The sequence below is a fragment of the Geotrypetes seraphini genome, chromosome 2 (assembly GCF_902459505.1).
Source record: "Geotrypetes seraphini chromosome 2, aGeoSer1.1, whole genome shotgun sequence".
Taxonomy (NCBI): Eukaryota; Metazoa; Chordata; class Amphibia; order Gymnophiona; family Dermophiidae; genus Geotrypetes; species Geotrypetes seraphini.
This window is the reverse complement of record NC_047085.1, coordinates 209,903,309-209,926,416: the sequence shown is the minus strand read 5'-3', so window position 1 is coordinate 209,926,416 and position 23,108 is coordinate 209,903,309. Positions and strand designations below refer to the sequence as shown.

At 42.7% G+C, this 23,108-nt stretch overlaps 1 protein-coding gene across 5 annotated transcripts in view; it reads right to left on the bottom strand.

Moving 5' to 3' along the window:
• MYLK4 (myosin light chain kinase family member 4) overlaps positions 1-23,108 on the bottom strand; it is a 175,864-nt gene that overhangs the window by 17,451 nt on the left and 135,305 nt on the right. For 4 of the 5 annotated variants that reach the window (XM_033934850.1, XM_033934852.1, XM_033934851.1 and 1 more), the window contains 4 exons: positions 15,938-16,008; positions 6,511-6,639; positions 2,240-2,392; positions 1,878-1,956 (listed from right to left, as the gene is read on the bottom strand). In XM_033934850.1, coding sequence (XP_033790741.1) covers positions 1,878-1,956; positions 2,240-2,392; positions 6,511-6,639; positions 15,938-16,008 — 432 coding nt within the window. Of the gene's footprint in view, positions 1-1,877; positions 1,957-2,239; positions 2,393-6,510; positions 6,640-15,937; positions 16,009-23,108 lie in introns of those variants that run through there. The other variant, XR_004538448.1, reaches the window with a different exon arrangement.

Genomic DNA, 23,108 nt, shown 5'->3' with positions numbered 1-23,108 from the left:
CCTCTTAGTCCTAGTATTTTTGAAAAGACTTCATCAGAGGGTCCTTAGAGAGTCCTCATTCTCCCATTCTTAAATATGTAGTTACACATTCATTTCAGTTATGACAGACTGAGACCATCAATACATTAGATTTATTTTGCACATCTTTTTTCTAGCAAGGGGGCTCTATATCTCCTGCCTCATCCCATGACAGTATTTTACATATATAAACATGTCTGGTTGTTTATTGGTCTGCTCTTTCCACAACCGTAATTTCTAAATTAAAGCCATGATTTTCAAGAGTTTTACCCTTACACAGATTATGAAGAGCCTTTCTGAAAACAAGTCTTTAAGTGCTCTTTAGTAAAGTGTTTAGTAAAGACTTGTTGACAGGTATCTAGAAAACTACAGTTTCAATCAAGTATTCTGAAACCAGGAAGCCTAATTTGGATAAATTTTCTCCATGGGGCTGACCATAGGGCTTACATCACAGCATTGTACAATACAGGAAACTGAGTTCGTGCAACACAAGACAACCATAACCAGGGAGAGTTACAACAATGCAGTGACCATTTTGCAGAAGTCAAGGAGAAAAGACGAGGAAAATTCACAGCAGGCATGCTACTTCTTCACAACAATGTGCCGGTGCACATGTCATGACAATCACAGGCTGCCATCTGAGAATGTGGGTTTCAGCAGATGAACCATCCACCCTACTGTCCTGACCTGGCTTCCTCAAACTATTTCCTACTTTTTCCGTGGACAGTGGTTTTCAAGTGATGACGAGGTCAAGGAAGCTATGACGTCCTAGTTTGAAGGTCAGACAGAAGAATTCTTTTTCAAAGGGGTTAAAGTCATTGCAGGAAAAGTGGATGAAGTGTATGAAGCTATCAGGGGACTATATTGAAAAATAAGATTTTTTTTTTAAACTTTTCTTTTCTACTGAGGTAGATAAATTATTGAACATCCCATAGAACGGCCCACAGAAAAGTAGAACTACAATAACAACAAGGGGAAAGTTGTAGGTAGATCTGATATAAATGCATGACTCTTGACAGAAGTCATGTACAAGACCTTAAAATTGCTCCATCAGGAACACTGCAATCAATTGTTCCCTTCAGTCTATGTATTGAAGCCAAATCTGGCTTGAACTTAGGGGTCACTAAAGCAACCGAGGGCAGGTTAGCTAGCGGGATAACAGCTCTTGAAAAGAAGCATGAACAGAATCTGGCCAAGGCCCAACTTCCTTTCATAAGCAGTGTAGCCAAGGAAAAGAAAACTGGTTGACACATCCTGGTTTATTTTTCCAAGCTAATCTGGTAAATCCTGGATTAACCCTACTGGCAAGAAGACTGATTCATAACCTGTGCACCATCCCTTTCCCTCCCCCTCCATTCACAAACTCTTCATAATCCTATTAATAAATCTTGTACTGTATCCTAATCAGTCCATGAAAACTGGTTACAGAATGACAACCATTACATGTTGGGGTGTTTTTGTTTTTTTTTTATTATGGCAATCAACTGACTGCTTAGAGTCTTACGATCTGAGGGCGCAATACAGTTATCGTTGACAGACTTCTCAAAAGTGCGCTATGAGAATACAAGATCCTCTGCTATTTCCATCATAGAATAAATTAACTGGTCCGCAAAGAGCCCTTATAGACCTTCAAAAGTTTAAGAAAATGCTTAAGACTACTCTCTTTGTGGAAGCATTTCAATGAATGATGATTCAAGATTATAATGGTGTCTGTATAGGCATACAGTTGAACGCTGCAAATAATTGTCCTTTTGAATGATTTGAAATGTTTGTTTTTTCTATGTTTTTATTTTATGCATGTTTTTACTTGTAAAAAGCAGAACTTGGGGGAAAAAAACCCTCCTACTCTGCATACACACCTGATGGCCAAGTCTATAGCGCAACTTCTGGTCAGATAGCCAAGGATGTTTTAAGGTTTCAGTTGCACTGATTCTCCAGCTGGAAGAAAAAACCCAGATTAGTGATGTATTCATAAAGAATAGTACAGCTTCCACTTCCCATTGCATAGATATAAAGTATTAAGCTGAATGTATACAAATTTAAGAAAAGGAAAATTCTTTAAGTTAGGAAAATCACATTATTTTCTAGAAACTGATTTTATGTGATTTGTGTTTTATATATTAGCTTCCACTTCTTCTATTACTTCCTAGCTCCCAGTCCTGTGATACCACCCTCCTCCCCCTCCCAAACAGCGCCAAAGTTAAAATTTTAGTTTACATACCATTTTTCCTTAATAAGAAGCTTGGTAATGAAATCCTTTGCTTCTTCCGAAACGTCATGAAATGATTCATCTTCGAAATCCCAGTCACAAGCCACAATATTGTTCAGCGTCTCATTGTCATCTTCACCCAGAAAGGGAGACAGACCGCTGAGCCTGCAGCCACACAAAACAAAGCGTACGCTCACTCAAGTCCATAGGAAATCAATGCCTGAGCTTGCAGAGCGCCATGGACAAAGATAAACAACTCAGAAAGAAAACAAAGAGGAAAGATAGTTGCATTCTTTCAGTATCATTCCATTATAGTAATATCTGTGCAGTGCTGTTTAAGTCTTATAACACTGGCAGTAATTAATAGCTGTGATCAACATTGAGAGGACCTCTGTCAGCACCAGTCACACAACCATCAGAAAAAGAGTAGTGTAGCTAAACTTGCTAAGGGTACTGTATTCTTATATCCATGTGCAAAGTGTATAGAATCAAATCTCTCTCCTAGAAAATAATATATAATTAACTGTTGCCATTCCCTTTACTCCCCTACCTCTAGTCCAGTGATCATAAACTCGCAGCCCGGGGGCCACATGCAGCCCACCAGATACTATTTTGAGGCCCTCGGTATGTTTATCATAATCACAAAAGTAAAATAAAACAGTTTCTTGATCATATGTCTCTTTAGCTATAAATTACAATATTATTATTATTAAGACTTAGCCAAAAGGAAAGATTTATGAACTATAAAGAGTTTTACCTCATACAAAATTGTCATTTCTTTAATAAGACATTAACTATTTTTTCTGAGGCCCTCCAAGTACCTACAAATCCAAAATGTAGCCCTGCAAAGGGTTTGAGTTTGAGACCACTGCTCTAGTCCCTTATTTTTCCCCCTACCTAAGTAACATGTATAAGTCACCTTTGTCCTATGTCTGTCTTAATTAGATTGTAAGCTCTTCAAGCATGGACCATCTCTTGCATGCGTCTGGTAGCACTTTATAAATAATATATAGTAGTAGTTGTAATTACAGTGGATGAACAAAACATAGTAACATAGTAGATGATGGCAGATAAAGACCCAAATGGTCCATCCAGTCTACCCAACCTGATTCAATCTACAAAAAATATTTTTTTTTTCTTCTTCTTAGCTACTTCTGGACAAGAATCCAAAGCTCTGCCCGATACTGTGCTTAGGTTCCAACTATTGAAGTCTCTGTCAACGCTCACACCAACCCATCTACACTATCCCAGCCAGTGATACCCTCCCCAGCCCATCCTCAACCAAACACCATATACAGACACAGACCGTGCAAGTCTGCTCAGTACTGGCCTTATTTCTTCAATATTTACTATTATTTTCTGATTCTAGATCCTCTGTGTTCATCCCAAGCTTTTTTTTTTAACTCTGTCACCGTTTTCCTCTCCACCACCTCTCTCGGGAGCGCATTCCAGGCATCCACCACCCTCTCCGTAAAGTAGAATTTCCTTACATTGCTCTTGAGTCTACCACCTTGTCTCAACCTCAAATTGTGTCCTCTGGTTTTACCATTTTCCTTTCTACGGAAAAGATTTTGTTCTATATTAATACCTTTCAAGTATCTGAGCATCTGAATCATATCTTCCCTGTCTCTCCTTTCCTCTAAGGCAGTGGTCTCAAACTCAAACCCTTTGCAGGGCCACATTTTGGATTTGTAGGTACTTGGAAGGCCTCAGAAAAAATAGTTAAGAAATGACAATTTTGCATGAGATAAAACTCTTTATAGTTTATAAATCTTTCCTTTTAGTTAAGTCTTAATAATAATATTTCAACTAAATATTAAATTTACAGCTGGTACAGCTTTTATTGTCCATTACATTACATTACATTAGAGATTTCTATTCCGCCAATGCCTTGCGGTTCAAGGCGGATTACAAAAGAATTACAAAAAAGGTATTACATGAAGAAGATATCTGGTATTTTTTTTTATTGTGCATGTTTTTATGGAAACTGTCTAGGTTTATACGGTATATAAATATTAAAAATAAATAAAATAAATATTTATAGAATTATATTTACAAATGAGGAAGAGATTTTTTTTTTTTTAAACTGTCCCTACATGATATTTTGATGCAGATGTGATTTTTTTTTGATGGTTGGCAAATATTTACATGTTTAGGTGTGCATTATCAGGGCAATTGTATAACAGAGCGCCTATAGTTAGGTGCCTGGTAGGCTAGGGGCCTCTTCTGTAAAGAAACAGAGGTGCATACTGAAATTTTCCTTAACAGAATATTAAGCAGGTATACTTGTGCCTACCTAATGTGACATCAAGCCAGGCAACTTACTCGTCTGTCAGTTATGTGTGTAATTTTGAGTCCCACTCATGCTCCATTCCCTTGGTACGCTCCTTGGAAATAAGCACTACGTAAGATAGATCAGTAGTGGCAGAATAGCGCTTTAGTGAAATTTTGGCATTTAAGCATGTATACGCAAACAAATTTGAATAAATGCCATTATTCTACACATTTACATATGTAATGGGCACATAAATGTTAGCACCTATGTCATGGAATTAACCCTGTTCCATGTCTCACATTAATATGCACATTTTCCTAAATTGTAGTAAATTAGTGTGGGACCTTTGATTTTAACAATATGTTGTGAGCTCCATCTATCTCATGTTGCCTACATAGAATCTACCTTCTGTGTATTATGTGTATATTTATAATTTTTATTTGCATTTTGTTCTGGTTGTATTATGCTGTTTTAGGTTATTGTTTCTACATGCCAGGTCTACTCAACTCCTCGCCCCAGTAAGGACTTCATTTATTACTGCTTGTAGCACATTTAGGGCTCCTTTTTACGAAGGCGCGTTAGGGCCTTAACGCGCGGAATAGTGTGCGCTAGCCGCTACCGCCTCCTCTTGAGCAGGCGGTAGTTTTTCAGCTAGCGTGCACTATCTAATCCGGTGCATGCACTATAAACGCCAGCGCACCTTTGTCACAGGAACCCTTAAAGTATTTTGTTTCTTTCTCTGTCCACTATTACGACTCCATTTACAGGCTTAATTCAAAAGAACATTACAGAAAAATACAGCAGTCTAAGACAGTAATATGGGGGGGAGGGGAGGGGTGCTGAAAAGTTTTCAGCCCAACCAAGAAGAGACTGACGTGGATATGGTTCAATCAATGATCTGAAACCGTGTCAAAACATAGAATTTTATTTCTGCAAATTGGCACTTAACAATATAAGATAACACTCTTTTCAACAACAGTGACAAAATAACACTCAGAATTTAGGAAGCTGATTGGGCTGAAAACGTTTTAGCACGCCCTCACAATTAAAACATGCTATCTACTTTCCATTATTTTTAAATTTCTTATACATTATATATGGAGATTTCTAAATGAGCTTTTCAGCTTCCCAAAAGCAATTCTAAAATATCCTCCTACTTTTTATATTTATTACTTGTGGGATCTGCCCCTCACAAGTACGAGTACAAGTACGTATATCTGCTGCTCTTTTTCACCTTCAAGTTCAAGTTTATTTGTATTTGATAAATCGCTTATCCTTAATTTACTAAGCGAGTTACAACCAAAATATAAAAGTAAATCATAAAATTAACATATTATTTAAAATGGGCGAGACGAACAAACGTACTGACAAACTTGGATACAGGAGGAAAAAAGGGGTAAAGTTACAAAATGAACTAGATTAACGAAAAACCGTAAATGGAAAGAACATAAGGGAAGGTAGTAAAATTAATTTTCCTATATATAAAATTTTTTTTGTTTTTTTGTTATCTTTTTGTTTTCAGAGATGTTCTCTGCATTATTTTAGATTTAAAGGTTGCATACTGAGCAATAAAATTTACAAAAGGAAAACTAAAAAAAAAATAAAAAATCAACTGCCATTTGCAAGTTGAAACAAGTCAAGCTTTCTCTTTGTTTCTGTCAGCTTTCAAAAAAGTGTTTCACGTGGCTTCTCTTTTACTTTGTAAGTGCTCACTGGTATTCTCCTTAGGACTTGGTAAATGCTGAGATAGATTTTTTTTTGCCCTTATTCTGGCCACAAAAGCAGTCGTGATGCAGCAGTTTCTCTGGCAGAACCAGGTTAAGCCAACCATAGGTATAAAGAAAATGTCAGCGTTTTTTTTTTTTAATAGGGAAACCTCAGCAACAAATCAGCTCTGGTCAGCAAATAAAGTGCCAAACCTTAAAGAGCGAGGATGGCTTTTAAAGGAAGCGGCTTTGCAGCATGAAACGCCTTACTGTCTGTCAGGGAGCTCTGCATGCGTACTTACAGCATATAAGTGATGACTCCTATGCTCCACATGTCTGTGGGAAAGGAGACAAAATCATAGTTCACCACTTCTGGAGCCAGGAACTCAGGCGTGCCAAAGTTTACTTTCAGTTTTTCTCTGGGCTTGTATCTAATGGATGCAAAGGAAAATGGATAAGAGCACAAAGCAATTGAATATAAGAATCCTACAGGTCAACAATTAATTATTGCACAGGAGGACATCAGCTGACAATCAGATGCCAATAACTGTTTTCAACCTACTTATAAGTTATCGATAAAAACACTAGCTTCTAATTAATTTAGCTTTTAGAATTCTGGTACATTCCCTCGTTTTAAGTCAACTTGATTACTGTAATATCGCCTATTTGGCAATTGCCCAAAAGAATATGCGATGATTACAACTGGTGCAAAATGCAGCGGTCAAACTGATTTTCGGGCTGAAGAAGTTCGATCATGTGACACCTTACTTACGACAGCTGCATTGGCTGCCGATGGAGGCACGTGTGAAGTTTAAGTTTGGTTGCTTTTGCTTTAAGGTACTATTCGGTCTAGCCCCTAAATATATAACTGACCTTTTCTTTTTCTCAGCCAACAGACATAAGAGAAGATCACACTTGAACTTTGTTTCCCCTCCAGTTAGAGGATGTAAACTTAAAAGACATCATCAACCCCTTCTCTCACATCAGGCAGCATTATGGGGTAAAGATCTAGAACAATTGCTTACGCCTACTACTTATGGGGAATTTAGAAAACGCCTAAAAACATATCTGTTCCTGAAGTATTTAGGCAGCTGACCTGTACAATTCTTACTCCAAAATAACTGTTAATCTATACCTGCTAATCACTAGCTCTTATTCCACTCAAGTTGTACCATCTTTTAATTATTGTAAACCGCATAGAACTTCATAGTCCTGCGGTATATAAACTGTTATTATTATTATTATCACCTGATCGACTACAGCTTGAAGCACTAAATTGCCGCTTGGTTAAATTCATTGTTTCTGCGCCTTTTTTATTGAAAACAATTAGATTCTATGATTTACAACCTTTTGTTTTCATAGCTAAATTCTTTGACAAGAAAAACAAACCTGTATTAGCACTAGAAGACCCAGTACTACACACATCTCACTTGTGCCTTAATGAACAGGAGTGGCAGCGTATGCATGTCACAGGAGCATCAGATAGCAATTAATGTATTTCAAATAAAAAAAAAGATTTAAAGCAATCAAAAAATCAGGAAAAAGCCTGAGAATTCTGAAAACAAAATGATGATGTCTAGCATGTACACTTATTTCATGCAAAAACATATTATGGCATGTATGTGAAAGGAAAAGATTTTAAAATCACAATTGCATGTATTGTGAGACCCCGAAATTTCAACAGAGACATTTGCATGTACAGTAATGGCAAATATGAAGCTAGTAGTTTTGCTGAGCTTATTTTGCAGGGATGGGCTTCTTGCTGTAGAACTCGGAGGACTTCACGGTGTTCTCTGAAATGCTTCATAAAAATGAATGCATGTGGGTTTGTTGTGGGGGTGATGCGTTTGAGTTCCAGGGGGGGAAGACTGTAGTGGCTGCTGTGGGCTCAAGATTGTTGTAGGGCTAATTTTAGATGACACTTTTCCCCAAGCTACAACTATTATAAACTGCTTTAGAGCGGGGCATGTTATATACCTGAATACTTATCACCACCGTGCAGCACTACATGTGCCCAGTAGTGCATTAGAAAGTATTAAAAGCAATAGAAAGGCAGCTTTAATATCCTAAAGCCTCAATGTGAACATAAGAACATAAGAAGCGCCATCTCCGGAACAGACCCTAGGTCCATCAAGTCCGGCGATCCGCACACGTGGAGCCCCGCCAGGTGTACCCTGGCATAGTTTTGGTCCCCATATCGCTCTAAGCTTCTCGTAAAGAGAAAGTGCATCTAGCTTACCCTTACCCATGTCACTTCATGCCACTCATAAGGAGATGTACATCTAACTTACCCTTAAATCCTAGAATGGTGGATTCTGCAATTACCTCTTTTGGGAGAGAATTCCAGGTGTCCACCACGTGTTGCGTGAAGCAGAACTTCCTGATATTTGTCTTGAACTTGTCCCCCCTTAGCTTCAGCCCATGTCCTCTTGTCCGTGCCTCATTGGACATTGTAAATAACGTTTTTTCCTGCTCTATTTTGTCGATTCCTTTCAGTATTTTGAATGTCTCGATCATATCCCCTCGTAGTCTCACTCAAACAGATGGCCCGTGAAAAAAAGAAAGAAAGGGCTCCTTTTACAAAGGTGCACTAGCGGTTTTAGCGTGCACTTAGCGTGCCCTAAAATTCCGCGCACGCTAGCCGCTACCGCCTCCTTTTAAGCAAGCGGTAATTTTTCAGCTAGCGCGCGCTAATCTTGTGCGTGCGCTAAAAACGCTAGCGCACCTTTGTGAAAGGAGCCCAAAACGTTTTCCATTGCCTTTCCAAAGCTTAACAGTTAAGGACAGCCTACAACTGCGTGGTACATTTCATAGGTGTTGAAGACACCTTTTTTTGTTTTGGTTTATCTCATGCCCTGTTCTTGCAGACGTACAAGACCAATTACATTCAGCTACTGTATTATTTGTATTATACTGTTGGCACTTTAGCGAGTAAGTATACCCTTACACATGTAAGTGCTAGTGTCCTATACATTTATGCATGCAAGGGGCATATAAATATGAAAAGATTATGGCAGAACGTTTAGGTATTAGTAAGTCTTTTAATGGGGTATGGGGTCCATTAACTAATTTTATTACGTTATAAATAAATTATGATTCTCTTTTGTTTCTGTTGGATTCCTTTACACATCCAGGGATGGTTGGAGGGTGGGGGGTTGAATATTTATTGGAAGAGTATAATTATATAGATAGTATATAATATAATATCATATTATTGTTTATAACAAGGATAAGAAGGGGCAGAAAATTGTTTAAGGTAATAATTGTGATGATAATAATGTATTTTCATATAGTTTTTCTGATTCTTTCAATTGTATACATTATAAAAGTTTGAAATGTCAATAAAGATTTACAAAAAAAAAAAACCCAAACAAAAAAAACCATGTCTAGCCCCAAACGTCTAAATGGTGCCCTGAACGTTTTGTTAAATGTTGGATTATCACTGCAAAATGTCCACGTCTTTAGCCTGCCCAAAACGCACCTTCAATGTGGTTAAGATGCATGTAACTCATAGTGCGCCATGAGGTCCATCCATGTAGATGACCCTGTTGCATTTGCTTTGCCACTTAAGGGTGCCTTTATAAAGTAGCACTTAAGTGTCCAAGTTTCCACTTTTCTAAGTTTATTAAAAGCTTGATATACCACCCAAAGAAAATCTTCTGGGCAGTTTACAATAAAATAAAGTGATAATAATAGAAGGGAGGAGGTTTAAAAAGTGATGATGAGAAAAAGAACCAAGAATGTATAAAGTGGAACTACAAATAATGATAGGAAAGTGGGATAGAAAAGGGAAAGGAAGGGGGGGTGCTGAAATGTTCTCAGTCCAACCAATCAACTTCCTAAATTCTGAGCGTTGTTTTGCCACTGTAGCTGTAATGAGTGTTACTGTATATACTCGAATATAAACCGATCCAATTATAAACTGAGGTAACCTTTTCCCCTCCCCCAAAAAGGGGGAAAAAGGTTCACTCAAATATAAACTGGGGGGGGGGGGGGGTTATATTCAATTGCACTGCCTTGCACACAGCCCTCCTTCCCTCCCGCCCTCCCTCCATCCCTTCCTGCCCAGCTCTGCACCCAGCTTCCAATACCCACTGCAGGCCTCCTGTAAGCCCTGGTAGTCCAGCAGTGAGCCGGAACAGGAGCGATCCTTCCTGCATCCTGTCCCGGCTAACTATTAACCACCCCGCCTCCCAGACCCATTGCAGGCCTCCCATAGGCCTGCCTTAAGCCCTGGTTGTCCAGCGGTGAGTCAGGATAGGAGCAATCTTTCCCGCGTCCTGTCCTGGACAAATGTTAACCACCCTGCTTCCCTCCCTCCTCCCAGACCCCTATATTAAATACCTTTTGAACCCTGGTGGCCTAGCAGTGAAGTGGAGTAGGAGCAATTTTTCTTCGCTCCTGCCCTGTATGATCAGAAATATCTGGGCAAGCTCCTGGGGCAATCTCGCGAGTTCTTATGGTCTCACAAGACTGCCCCAGCCATTTCTGATTGCAGCTTCACACAGAGCAGAAGCGAAGAAAAATTGCTCCTGCCCGTTTCATTGCTAGACCATCAGGGTTCAAGTGGTATGTTGTAGAGGGGCCTGGGAGGAGGGGGGGAAGCGGGATGGCTAACAGTTGGCCAGGTCAAGACTCGGGAAGGATTGTTCCTGTCCCGGCTCACCACTGGACCACCAGGGCTTAGGCCAGGCCCGCGGGAGGCCTGCAATGGGTCCGAGAAGTGCGGTGGCTAACAGCTGGTCGGGACAGGAAGGAGCACTCCTGTCCAGGATCACCACTGGACCATCAGGACATAAGGCAGTCCAGCAGGAGGCCTGCAACGGATCCAGGTGAGAGGTGGTGGTGACTTGAGGACCCAAATATAAACCGAGACCCCCATTTTTGGGTCCATAAATCTTGATTTATATCCAAGTATATAAGGTTTCTTATTTCGTTAAGTGCCAATTTGCATAAACAAAATTCTATATTTTTGACATTGTTTAAGATTATTAATTGAACCATGTCCACGTCATTCTCTTCTTGGTTGGGTGAGAACTTTTCAGCAACCCCTTGTATAAAGGGGAGCTACTTTGTAGCCACAACAGGTCTCAATCCAGTCTTTTAGGATCTTAAAAATATAAGGTATTAGTGAACAAAAGAATTGAAAAGAAACGTTTTGATCAAGTGATGGCACAGTGGTTAAAGCTACAGCCTCAGTACCCTGAGGTTGTAGGTTCAAACCCACGCTGTTCCTTGTGACCCTGGGCAAGTCACTAAAATGTAATGACCCCTCCTTCTTCGTTATACTAAGTCCCTCTAAACTTCTCTTTACTAAGTCCTTCTACTTTCCATTGTAGTTCCTTTCTATATCAATTCTTGTAAACCGTGCCGAGCTCTACTTCTGTGGAGATGATGCGGTATACAAACTTAAGGTTTAGTTTAGTTTAGTTTAATCCCCCATTGCCCCATTCAGGTGCATTAGATAGATTGTGAGCCTGCCGGGACAGAGAAAAATGCTCAAGTACCTGAATAAATTCATGTAAACCATTCTGAGCTCCCTTGGGAGAACGGTAAAGAAAATTGAATAAATAAATAAAATATGGGATGGAAGTTTATTCTAAAAAATGATCCTGCAACTGAAAAGATAGGCTGTCATGTGAAATCATATGTAACACATATAAGTAATGCGAGGATCTTAAAGTTCGGCTTGGAAGGCATAGAATAAGGTAGCAGTCAAGAAATGAAAGCTTGTGAGCTTGCATGATTTTAAATACTAGAAGTATTTTGTATACTTGTCTGTGTTTTATCAGTAACCAGCATGCTGTGTGTAAGCACCCTGTTGGCACTTTAGCAGGTAAGTATACCCTTACACATGTAAGTGCTAGTGTCCTATACATTTATGCATGCAAGGGGCGTATAAATGCAGGCGCCTAGTTATTGAATTACCCTCATAGAAAGCAGCACTATAAGTTAGCACCAAGATGTAGCGTGCTAGGTGCTAATTCTATAACAGCATCTGGGCACCCAGATTCCATTACGAAATAGCAACATAAGTTAGCATTTATACGTCAACATTTAGGTACCATATCAATAGCAGGCATAAATGCATATGTCCAAATGCAGAACTTTAGTGCATAACTTGCTGTTAAGTATTCTGGGAGCTATATGCCTAAATGTGGGACCCACCCAGGTGTATGCCCCCCTTGTGCTTACCCTCTATACAAGTTGAGTGCCTATGTTATAGAGTAGACTATATAAAAATCACATGCAGAAGTCCTAGTATTCTATACCATAACACACAACCTGCTACAAAATGAAGTGGATACTGTGCACTAGAGAATGACACGGGGACAAATTTTTCCCGTCCCCGAGGGAACTCATTTTCCCGTCCCATCCCCGCAAATTCTTTTCCTGTCCCTGTCCCATTCCTGCAAGCTCCACCCTCATCTGCACAAGCCTCAACCACTTTAAAATCATAAGTGCCTGAAACTTACAGGAATGGGACAGGGAAAGAGACAGCGACAAAACTCACAGGGATGGGATGGAGAATTTGAGTTCCTGCGGGGGACGGGGAAAAAGCCGTCCCCGTGTCATTCTTTAGTGTGCAACACTGAAAATATCTGCCTAGTCTATGCATACACTTATGTACTTACTCTAAACATAGAGGCACAGATATTGGGGATCTATAAATCTAGCATATACATTTGGGCCATATGTTTCAGGTTATACCCGATTTTGATACATCCAGCTCAAATGTATAAGGAGTGGCATAGTGAGAGGGGCGGGGGGGGGCAGTGGCCCGGGTGTGTTGTCTTGGCAGGCACACCAGCATCTCTCCTCTCCTCACCTTCTCCAGCAATGGGGGGTGGGTCTTAAATACACTCCTCCTGGTACCTCTTAAAGTCTTCTTTTCATCACCAGCAGTGAGCATTAACTCCTCCCCGCTACTTACACCAGCTCCAAGCCCTCCCTATGATGTAGCTTGCTTCCAGTGAAGAAGAGAAGACTTTGTAAGAGGTACTGGGGGGGAGGGTGTCTTATTTTTTGTGCTGGTCTTTGGTCTTTCTGGAATCTGATAGATAAACACAGGTTGTTCACCCTCTCCAAGGTAGGGAGAACGAGAGGGCACTCTCTAAAGTTAAAAGGGGATAGATTCCATACAAACGTAAGGAAGTTCTTTTTCACCCAGAGACTGGTAGAAAACTGGAACACTTTTCCGGAGTCTGTTATAGGGAAAACACCCTCCAGGGATTCAAGACAAAGTTAGACGAAATCCTTCTGAACTGGAACGTACGCAGGTAGGGCTGGTCTCAGTTAGGGCACTGGTATTTGACCTAGGGGCCACTGCGGGAGCAGACTGCTGGGCACGATGGACCACTGGTCTGACCCAGCAGTGGCAATTCTTATGTTCTTAAGACACTCCCCTATCGTTGGGGGGGGGAATCCTGGGCACCATTTTGGCTTGATATGCCACTGCATATAACCTAGACATATGAGCATCTTTAAGTCCATTTGTCCAGGGCAGGATTAACCAATAGGCCAAGTAGGCATGTGCCTAGGGCCCGAAGTTGTCAGGGGGGCCCGATGAAACAGAGGACTCGTTTTGGTTATTTTTTTCCCTTGGCAACGCGGGCCCCCCGGGAAAGATCAGCAGTGCTGGGCCTCCCCCAGAAAGATTGGCAGCGCTGGGTTCCCCCCCCCCAGGAGATCGACAATACCGCCCTCCCCCAGCATTGCCATCAACCATCCCCCAGCATTGCCATCCCCCAGCATTGCCATCACTGAATAAGTGACGTCGGAGGGGGTGGACCAGCAGATGCAAAGAGTTGCTGCAAGGTCCCGTGATGACTGTATCTGCCGGCTCTGCTCAGGGAAGAGGTAAGTGACATCGGAGGGGTTGGACTGGCAGATGCAATCATTGCAGGACCTTGCAGCAACTCTTTGCATCTGCCGGTCCACCCCATCCGACGTTACTTATTCAGGTTGGTTGATGGTGATGGCGATGCCGGGGGAGGGCGGTGTTCTCAAACTCCCGGGGAGGGGCCCAGCACTGCCGATCTTTCCCAGGGGGCCCATGTTGCCAAGGAAAAAAAAACACTGAGTCCTCTATTTCTTCAGTGGGCCTCTCTGACCTAGAAGGGTGGTGGAGGGAGAGAAAGGGGCAGATGCTGATGGAATTGGTGTGCAGGGAAAGGGGAGAGATATAAGGGGAAGGATACTAGATGGAATTGGGTTGAAGGGAAAGAAAGAGGGCAAATGCTGATGGAATTGGGGTGCAGGGAAAGGGGGAAAACATAAGGGGGAAGGATACTGGATGGAATTGGGTTGGAGGGAAAGAAAGGGGGCAGATGCTAATGGAATTGGTGTGCAGGGAAAGGGGGAAAACATAAGGGGGAAGGATACTGGAGGGAATTGGGTTGGAGGGAAAGAAAAGGGGCTGATGCTGATGAAAGTGGGAGGAAGGGAGAGGAGAGAGTGAAATTCCAGACCATGGGGGTGTGGGTGTGGGAGAGGGAAGGGAAGGAGAGGCGAGAGATGCCAGACCATTGGAGGAGGGAATGGAAGAAGATGGATTCCAGACTAATGGGAGTGAAGGGAAAGATGGAAGTGGCACAGAAGAACAGAAGGAAGAGAGTGACAAGAAGATGAGGAGAGCTGAAACCAGACAAGACAAAGGTAGAAAAAAATTTTCTATTTATTTATTTTTTGTGCTTTAGGGGACATGCATTGCTGTTTCTGTAGTGTTGCATTGTATGCAGATTCCAGCGTCTTGGTGGTTTTATTTAACCTTTGTCTATGTATTTCTATTTTATCCCCCCTTTTACAAAACTGTAAAGCATTTTTTTAGCGCTGGCTGTGGCTAAAAACCATACAACAGTTTTGTAAAAGGGGGGGAGAGGTTAGTTTGTGATTACTTATTCCATACTAGGCGAAGGTGTTGTCTGTGTTCTGTTTGTATGAAAGACATCGTTTTTGTTAGCGTTGACTAGCCTTGTTTGGTGAAATGCATCAGGCATGGTCCTTGGGAGCATCTTGAATCAACCTGATTTGAATCTCCTTATTTTCTGCCAATCTTCTTTTGTTTCACGTTGGATTCTTTGGTGGACTGTTTGCCTTGTTGTTTCGTTGCAAATTAACATACATGGAGTGGAACGTACTAGAGGAGTTACAGATTTGGTTGTTTATATATACATATGGGTTACAGTTGGTTGATGTAGAGTGAGGCAGTTGAAAGGCATTGTAAACTTGGTTATTAATATAGATTTATATTTCGGATAGTATTACTGCTTTACAAATATTTGAACACTTTCATATGTGCATGGAAAGGGTTCAGAGTTAAATTTCTGGGTAAGTAGGTGGGAAGAGAAGGAAGGGGGATTTGTTCAGAGATGTTTAGGGGTTGCATAGAAGAAAAACTGTGCACTGGTATGCTAATCTTTGTTTTTGAATTTTTTAAAAAAGAAATACAAGTGGAAATAAAGAAGAAAACAGATAAATGGGGCAGGACATGGGAGGGGCAGGGGCGTGGCGGGGCAGGGCCAGGGTGACCCAGTGTACTTGTATGTCTAGGGGCCCTCGAAGCATTAATCCTGCCCTGCATTTGTCTACCAGGTCATGAGCCAATTTTTAAAATACATGCATCTCCACTGAAAATAAAACAAACAGCACTTAGACCTTTTCAGTAGTAATTCAAGGTGAATTACATTGAAGTGAAAGAACTGAATTTGCTTGGAAGCATTAACCTACCTTCTTGCCAGTCCAAAATCAATAATTTTTATCTGATTCGCAGCTTGATTCACACACATGATATTCTCCGGCTGCCAGGACAGAAAACAAAAGCACAAAAGCCTAGATTTACATCACATGTTCTGGTTTTGCTGGCATAGCATTTGAGACATAGCTATTACCCTGGCAGAAGGACGAATGAGTGTCTAGCAGCAACTCTCCACAGCTTGGCCTGGCTTCGGCATTAGAGAGCTGCACGGGAACGGGGACGACGGGAATCCCGCGGGATCCCCCTTCGGGTCCACGGGGATCCCGTGGGGATGCCCCCTAGGGTCGCGGGGATACCGTGGGGATGCCCCCTAGGGTCACAGGAATCCCGTGGGGACGCCCCTCGTGCTCTCAGGGATCCCGCGGGGTTCAATGCCTCAAGGCTCATCTGATTTTCCTACCTGCCCTGCTGCGAGGCTCGTCTTCCATTTCTTGCCTGCCCTGGTGCAGCACACATAGCCAATCGGAAGTCTTCCCCGATGTCAGCGCTGACATCAGAGAGAAGGCTTAAGCAAAGCCCTCCCTTCCTCCGACGTCAGCGCTGACATCGGGAAGACTTCCGGTCGGCTGTGTGTGGCAGGGCAGGTAGGGAAAAGGCAGTGGCGTACCAAAGGGGGGGGGAGGTCCACCCCGGGTGCAGCCATGGGGGGGGGGGGAGTGTGCACAGCCGGTCAGGTTCCCTTACCTTTGTGGTGATTCCCCCGACCGACCGACAAAAGGCCCGGCCGACAAACCTCCCAGCCCTGTAGCCGCGAATCTAAATTACCTTCTTACAGCTGCTACAATACTCCAGCTGCTGTAAGAAGGTAATTTAGATTCATGGCTACAGGGCAGGGAGGTTTGTCGGACTGTTGTCAGTCAGGTGGGGAAGCGCCACAAAGGTAAGGGGCAGGGAGGGAGAAAGGGAGGAAAGGTAGATTGGAGAAGAAAAGACGCTTAAGGGAAATGGGTAAAACTGAGGGGGGAGAAAGACACTGAAAGCACTGGGGAAGACAAAGAGGTGGAGAAGGGCACTGAAAGGACATGGGGAAGACGGGAGGGGGGGAGGGGACGCTGAAAGCACATGGGGAAGACAGAGGGGGGAGAAGGACGCTGATAGGACATGGGGAAGACGGGGGAGAAGGACGCTGAAAGGACATGGGGAAGACAGGGGGGAGAAGGATGCTGAAAGGACATGGGGAAGACAAAGGGGGGAGAAGGACGCTGAAAGGACATGGGGATGACAGAGGGGGGCAGAAGGACACTGAAAGCACATGTGGAAGACAGAGGGGGGAGAAGGATGCTGACAGGACATGGGGAAGATGGGGGGGAGAAGGATGCTGAAAGGAAATGGGGAAGAGAGAGTGGGGAGAAGACGCTGACAGGGAAGAAGACAGAGATGCCAGACTATGGGGGGAGCGGAGGAAAGAAGATGGGTGCCAGACCAATTTGGAAGGGGGAGAAAGGGAGAGGCACAGTAACAGAGCAAATGGAAGACGCAGAGAGAAGAGAGACAGTGGATGAAAGGAATTGATTGAGAACATGAGGAAAGCAGAAACCAGGCAACAAGAGTAGGAAAAATTTTTTTTTTTTTTTTTTTTGCTTCAGGATAAAGTAGTATATTAGTTGTGTTGATAAAAATTTATAAATATTACAGGCTCTGGTAGAAACCCGTTTACAAAGTATGTTTTCTTCCCAATTAATATTTCCAAATTAATAAAGTCTTTTTGCTTATTTTTGAATGGGTTTCTACCAGAGCCTTTAATTCAGTAGCATAATTAACTGAAATAACTATTTCTGAAGTTTATAGGGACGAGCGGGGACGTAGGGGATTCCTCACGGGGACGGAGGGGATTCTCGAGGGATGGGTGGGGACGGAGGGATTCCTCGCGGGGACGGGTGGGGACAGGTGGGAGTCCTCACGGGGATGGGTGGGATTTTGGCGGAGACGGGTGGGATTTCTGTCCCCGCGCAACTCTCTATTCGGCATACCTATTCTCCTACATTAACTGACAAGCAAGTCAACATATACAATACCATCACTGCTTCATCTCTTTACTGCCTCTCAGTTTGAAATAGTACAGGGGGTAGGATAAGATAAAGACTCATTTGGGGAGAAGGGGGGAGAAAGGAGGATCATGCTTTCTGATTAGATCTCTAAGACTTTAATGAGTTGGCAAATCCAGCTTTGAAATATAAAAATGATTCTGCTCTTCTTTGAAGCTTATCTGTGTGCCATAGATTTCTGAATCCAGTCTCTATTTTGGCAGCAACTATCTGGCCTGGTGTTAATACCATGGCAAGCAGCCAGGGAAGTCGTCTCTAATTTTTTTCTTCCCATATTTATTAAGAGGTGGGGGCTAATGGGATTCTCATGCAAGTCCTGGGTCAGTTCCAGTTCTACCTTCCCCTCTGTCACCTTGGGATGAATCGGAGGACTCTGCTCCTCCGGAGATAAGGTGGCACCCTCAAAGGAGAAATCAGACGCTTCAGCCTGCATGCCTCTGCCGGCTGAGGATTCCTCCGGGTCCTGCATTCAGGTTCCGTGCTCGACATAGGCATCCATCGGTCCCAACTGGCATACCAGATTCCTCCGGGAAAACCCAGACCTTTGATTTTCTTTTCACCATTGGCAAAAATCAGGGAAAATTTTGCCAGCAACTCCAACTGCGTCTCAGAACGAGCTTCCAGCCGCCATCTTAGGTAAGCACCGCCTCCAATTTCTGACTTTATCTTTTTCACCAGTTTCAAACTGGTTATTGAGTACACAGCATGCTGCTCTTAGCCATCTTAGAACCCACTGCAGACTGGTACAAACAACAGGATACTGTAATCTGTTGGCTGTAAAAATTTGGAAAATAACTTCTTGAATCCTTAGCTTTCCTTTCATTCCTGCACACTTTCTGATGTTCAGTGATGTGTGTGATGCAGAATGCTGAGAATAAATCTGGATATTTCTAAGTTTATGAACCCCTGCCAAAGGACTTTCAGTGCAGCATCTCCTCTTTAGGGCTATGTACGTAGCTCATGCCATTGTAGCGACAGCACTAGAGCTCAAATGACTGTGGAGATCAGTGCTTTTTTCAGGTGCTACTGCTCCTGCTTTATCACTGTGCAGAAGTTATTGAGCTGAGAAATTAGTGGCAGTACAGGAGAGAGAGGAGCAATCTGCTATTTCCCAGGGCTATGCTTGTACTATTACATCATCATTGGAGCCCAGCATGGTATTGTTACTCCAACCACTGTAGGGTATATATGGAAAGCAAGAAGGAAGGAGGAATGAGAACAAAGACATTGATGGGAAGGATAAAAGGAGAGCAAAGTTGGAAATAATCCAGATAGTGACTGATACCAAAAAGCCCCTTTTGCTGCCTTAATTAACTGGATAGTTATTCAGATATAGACACTGAATCATGATGATACTTGAATAAAATCCTGCTCCACCTGGCACCACCCAGATAGACACCAAAGGCAGTCTGTATTTCAGCAGCATTTGGACATTCAGACATGGACCTTCTGAATGTTGTTTTTCAGAGTGTGGCGCAGTGGTTAGAGCTACAGCCTCGGCCCCCCTGAGGGTTTGAGTTCAAACCCCGCACTGCTCCTTGTGACCCTGGGAAAGTCACTCAATCCTCCACTGCCCCAGGTACATTAGACAGATTATGAGCCCACCAGGACAGATAAGGAAAAATGCTTGAAGTACCTGTATGCAAACCACTTTGAGTGCAGTTGTAAAGCTACAAATAGGTGGCATATAAGTCCCAATCCCTTCCCTTTTCATACTGGTCTGACTTGTCTCTGCTTTTCTCTTGTCTCTCCTCCAGATTCTTTATCCAAGATTTCCTTTCCATTTATGTCTCTTTTTTCCTATTGTCATCACTTCCTCCCCTAAGGTGATCTTTCTTTTTTAAATCTAAATATCTTTATTAAGATTTTAAAACACATACATAAATGTTACAAACAGTTTAACATTAGTATTACAAACATTTCAATAAAAGAACTATAAATACTCATAATAAGAACAATGTGGAAAGTTTAGAAGGATAATTAATATATGACGTTAGAATTGACCATTTCCAATTAAATTTTGATGAATACTTTAATTTCTTAGCAATATATAGCTCAAACCTATAGGTGGTGCATACTCAATTTCACCATTGAATAAATGTATATTCTTTAGATCCTTCCAGGAATTTAAGATTATTTTAATGGCTAGAGAAATTAAAGTATCAAATAATAAATGCTCATAATGAGTTAAGGACAAAAAGCATCTGGATTGCAATATTATATAGTTGAAAGTGACTGGGCCATTAATACAGAAAACTTGGCAAATAGTGGTCCATACACTATTCTAATAGTCTTGAACAAATGTACAGTCATAAAGCATATGCTTTAGAGTGCCCAATTCCGTTACACAAGACCTACATTGATTAGATAAAGAAGGTGTTATGATGTGACTTAATGAGAGTCCATAAAGATCTATGACCTAAAAAGGTCATAAATTGATTTTTCTTTTTTATATAATTTTTCTCCAACTTTTTTTTTTCCTATTTCTGTCCCTCAACACCTCTTCACTCTCTATATTCACTCATACTTGGATCTCATTCATCCTTCTCCCTCTCTTACGAGGGGGTGCCGAAAAGTTCTCAGCCCAACCAAGAGGAGAATGATGTGGATTATGGTTCGAGCAATGATCTGAAACAATGTCAAAATGTAGAATTTTGTTTCTGCAAATTGACACTTAGGGCTCCTTTTACTAAGGTGCATTAGCGTTTTTAGCGCACGCAGGAAATTACCACACGCTACGCTTCTAGAACTAACGCCAGCTCAAAGCCCTAGCGCACCTTAGTAAAAGGAGTCCTTAATGAAATAAGATAACATTCTTTTCACTACAGTGGTAGAATAATGCTCAGAATTTAGGAAGCTGGTTGGTTGGGCTGAGAACTTTTCAGCACCCCCTCATATGTCTTCTTCTCTTTACTGTTGGCTCTCACTTTCTAGTTCTCCCTGTCCCAAACCTGTTTCTCCCTTCTATTGCTTTTTGTCCTCCATTCCATTCTCTTTCCTTCCTCCCCTTCTAAAAAGCCACTCTGTTCTTGGCTCTCTAATCTCTCTACCCAATTTCACCCTCTCTACTGTACCTATCTTTCCCTATATCATGGGTAGGGAACTCCAGTCCTCGAGAGCCGTATTCCAGTCGGGTTTTCAGGATTTCCTCAATGAATATGCATTGAAAGCACTGCACTCATGCATATTCATTGGGGAAATCCTGAAAACCCGACTGAAATACGGCTCTCGAGGACCGGAGTTCCCTAGGTTATCAGGGATTTGTTGGAACTGCTTCTTGTGACCCTGGGCAAGTGACTTAACACTCCATTGTCCCAGGTAGTCAGATTGTGAGCCCACCAGGACAGATAGGGAGAAATACTTGCGTACCTGAATGTAAACCGCTTAGGTATAAGTGGTGTATAAATATTAATAAATAATACTTTATACACTCTCTTAAATGATTAGAGGTTTTCTTATTTACTTTATGGGAGTCATGCACTCGTGTTTGATTTCTTTGCATTGTAATTCCATTTTCAAGTGCTGTATGGAGCTGTGCTTTGTAAAGAGTTGTTTGAATGGTTTTTTTGCATTGGGGTTGCAATAAAGGTCCCTAAAAATTACAAAAGAAATGAACCCTTTTACAAGTAATAGTTTTAAAACGAATAGGAGGAAATCCTGAAAACCCGACAGGAATACGGCTCTCGAGGTCCGGAGTTCCCTACCCCTGCCCTATATCATCCTATCATCCCTTCTTTGGTTTTCTGTCTCTCTCTCCCATCTCCCAAACATCCTTCCTCTGGTTCCTCCTCATACCCCATCAGGGAACACAAGAGAGCAGGAGGGAAGGTGTAAGGACCATTAAAACATTGCAGTTGCAGGGAGTATGTGCCAAAATGGATGGAGGGGGGAAAGGTAGAGCAGTCTCAGGGACAGAGAGTAGTAGGGCAGTGATTAAGACTTTTGTGAATCCTAGACAAACAAGTGCACTGACAAACAAGTGTAATATAAGTACAGTCAAACCTCGGTTTACGAGTGTTTTGCAAGACGAGCAAAACATTTTGTAAAATCTGCGACTCGTAAACCGAGCTTGACTCGCTATACGAGTGTGTCCCAAAGTAAGGGTGTCCAACCTGCTGCCCCGTGCGGCCCGCTCGAGAGCAATGCGATTGTTCCCTCTGCCGCCCCTGGATGATTGTCTTCTTGCCGGCTCCCTCCTCCTTGCTGTGGTGTTCACTCGGGGCAGCGGGCGGCAGCTCATGCATGCCTCCTGCGGCTGGCTCGGAGACGTTCCCTCTGATGTTGCGATGTCAGAGGGAGGGCTTCCGGGTCGGCCGTGGGGGGCATGCAGGAGCTGCCGCCGGCGGCCCCGAGCGAATACCACAGCAAGGAGTTGGGAGCCAGCAAGAAGGCAATCATCCAGGGGCGGCAGAAGGAGGGCTTCCGGGTCAACCGCAGGAGGGGGGCATGCAGAGCTGCCGCCCGCGGCCCAAGCGAACACCACAGCAAGGAGGAGGGAGCCGGCAAGAAGGCAATCATCCAGGGGCGGCAGAAGGAGGGCTTCCGGGTTGACCGCAGGGGGCACGTGGGAACTGCTACCCGCGGCTTTAAACAAGCACTGTGGCAAGAAGGAGGAGAAAGCCGGCACAAAGGTAGGCACCCATGGCACAAAACGAACGAAAAAGAAGGTTGGTTGGTTCGGCTGTGGAAAGAGCCCCAGTGCCCCAGAACCCCAGTTCTGTCATGTTTATGTCGGTCGCTGGCAGCCGTAGCAACGAATCGTCTGAGTCTCCATTATATCCTATGGGGAACTTTGCTTTGATAAACGAGCGTTTCGGATTACAAGCATGCTCCTGAAATGGATTATGCTCGTAAACCAAGGTACCACTGTATATTTTAAAACTCCACAAACAGCCCCTAACGTTGTTCTAAATGCAGTGGAACGTATCTGAAACAGCCCTGGCCATAGGCACCTGCCTGGTTTGCCTGAATTCAAGAAAGCATGGGACAGGCACATGGGATCTCTTAGGAAGAGGAGATAATGGATGCTGTGGACGGGCAGACTGGATGGGCCATCTGGCCTTTATCTGCCATCATGTTTCTATGTGCCTTAATCCTG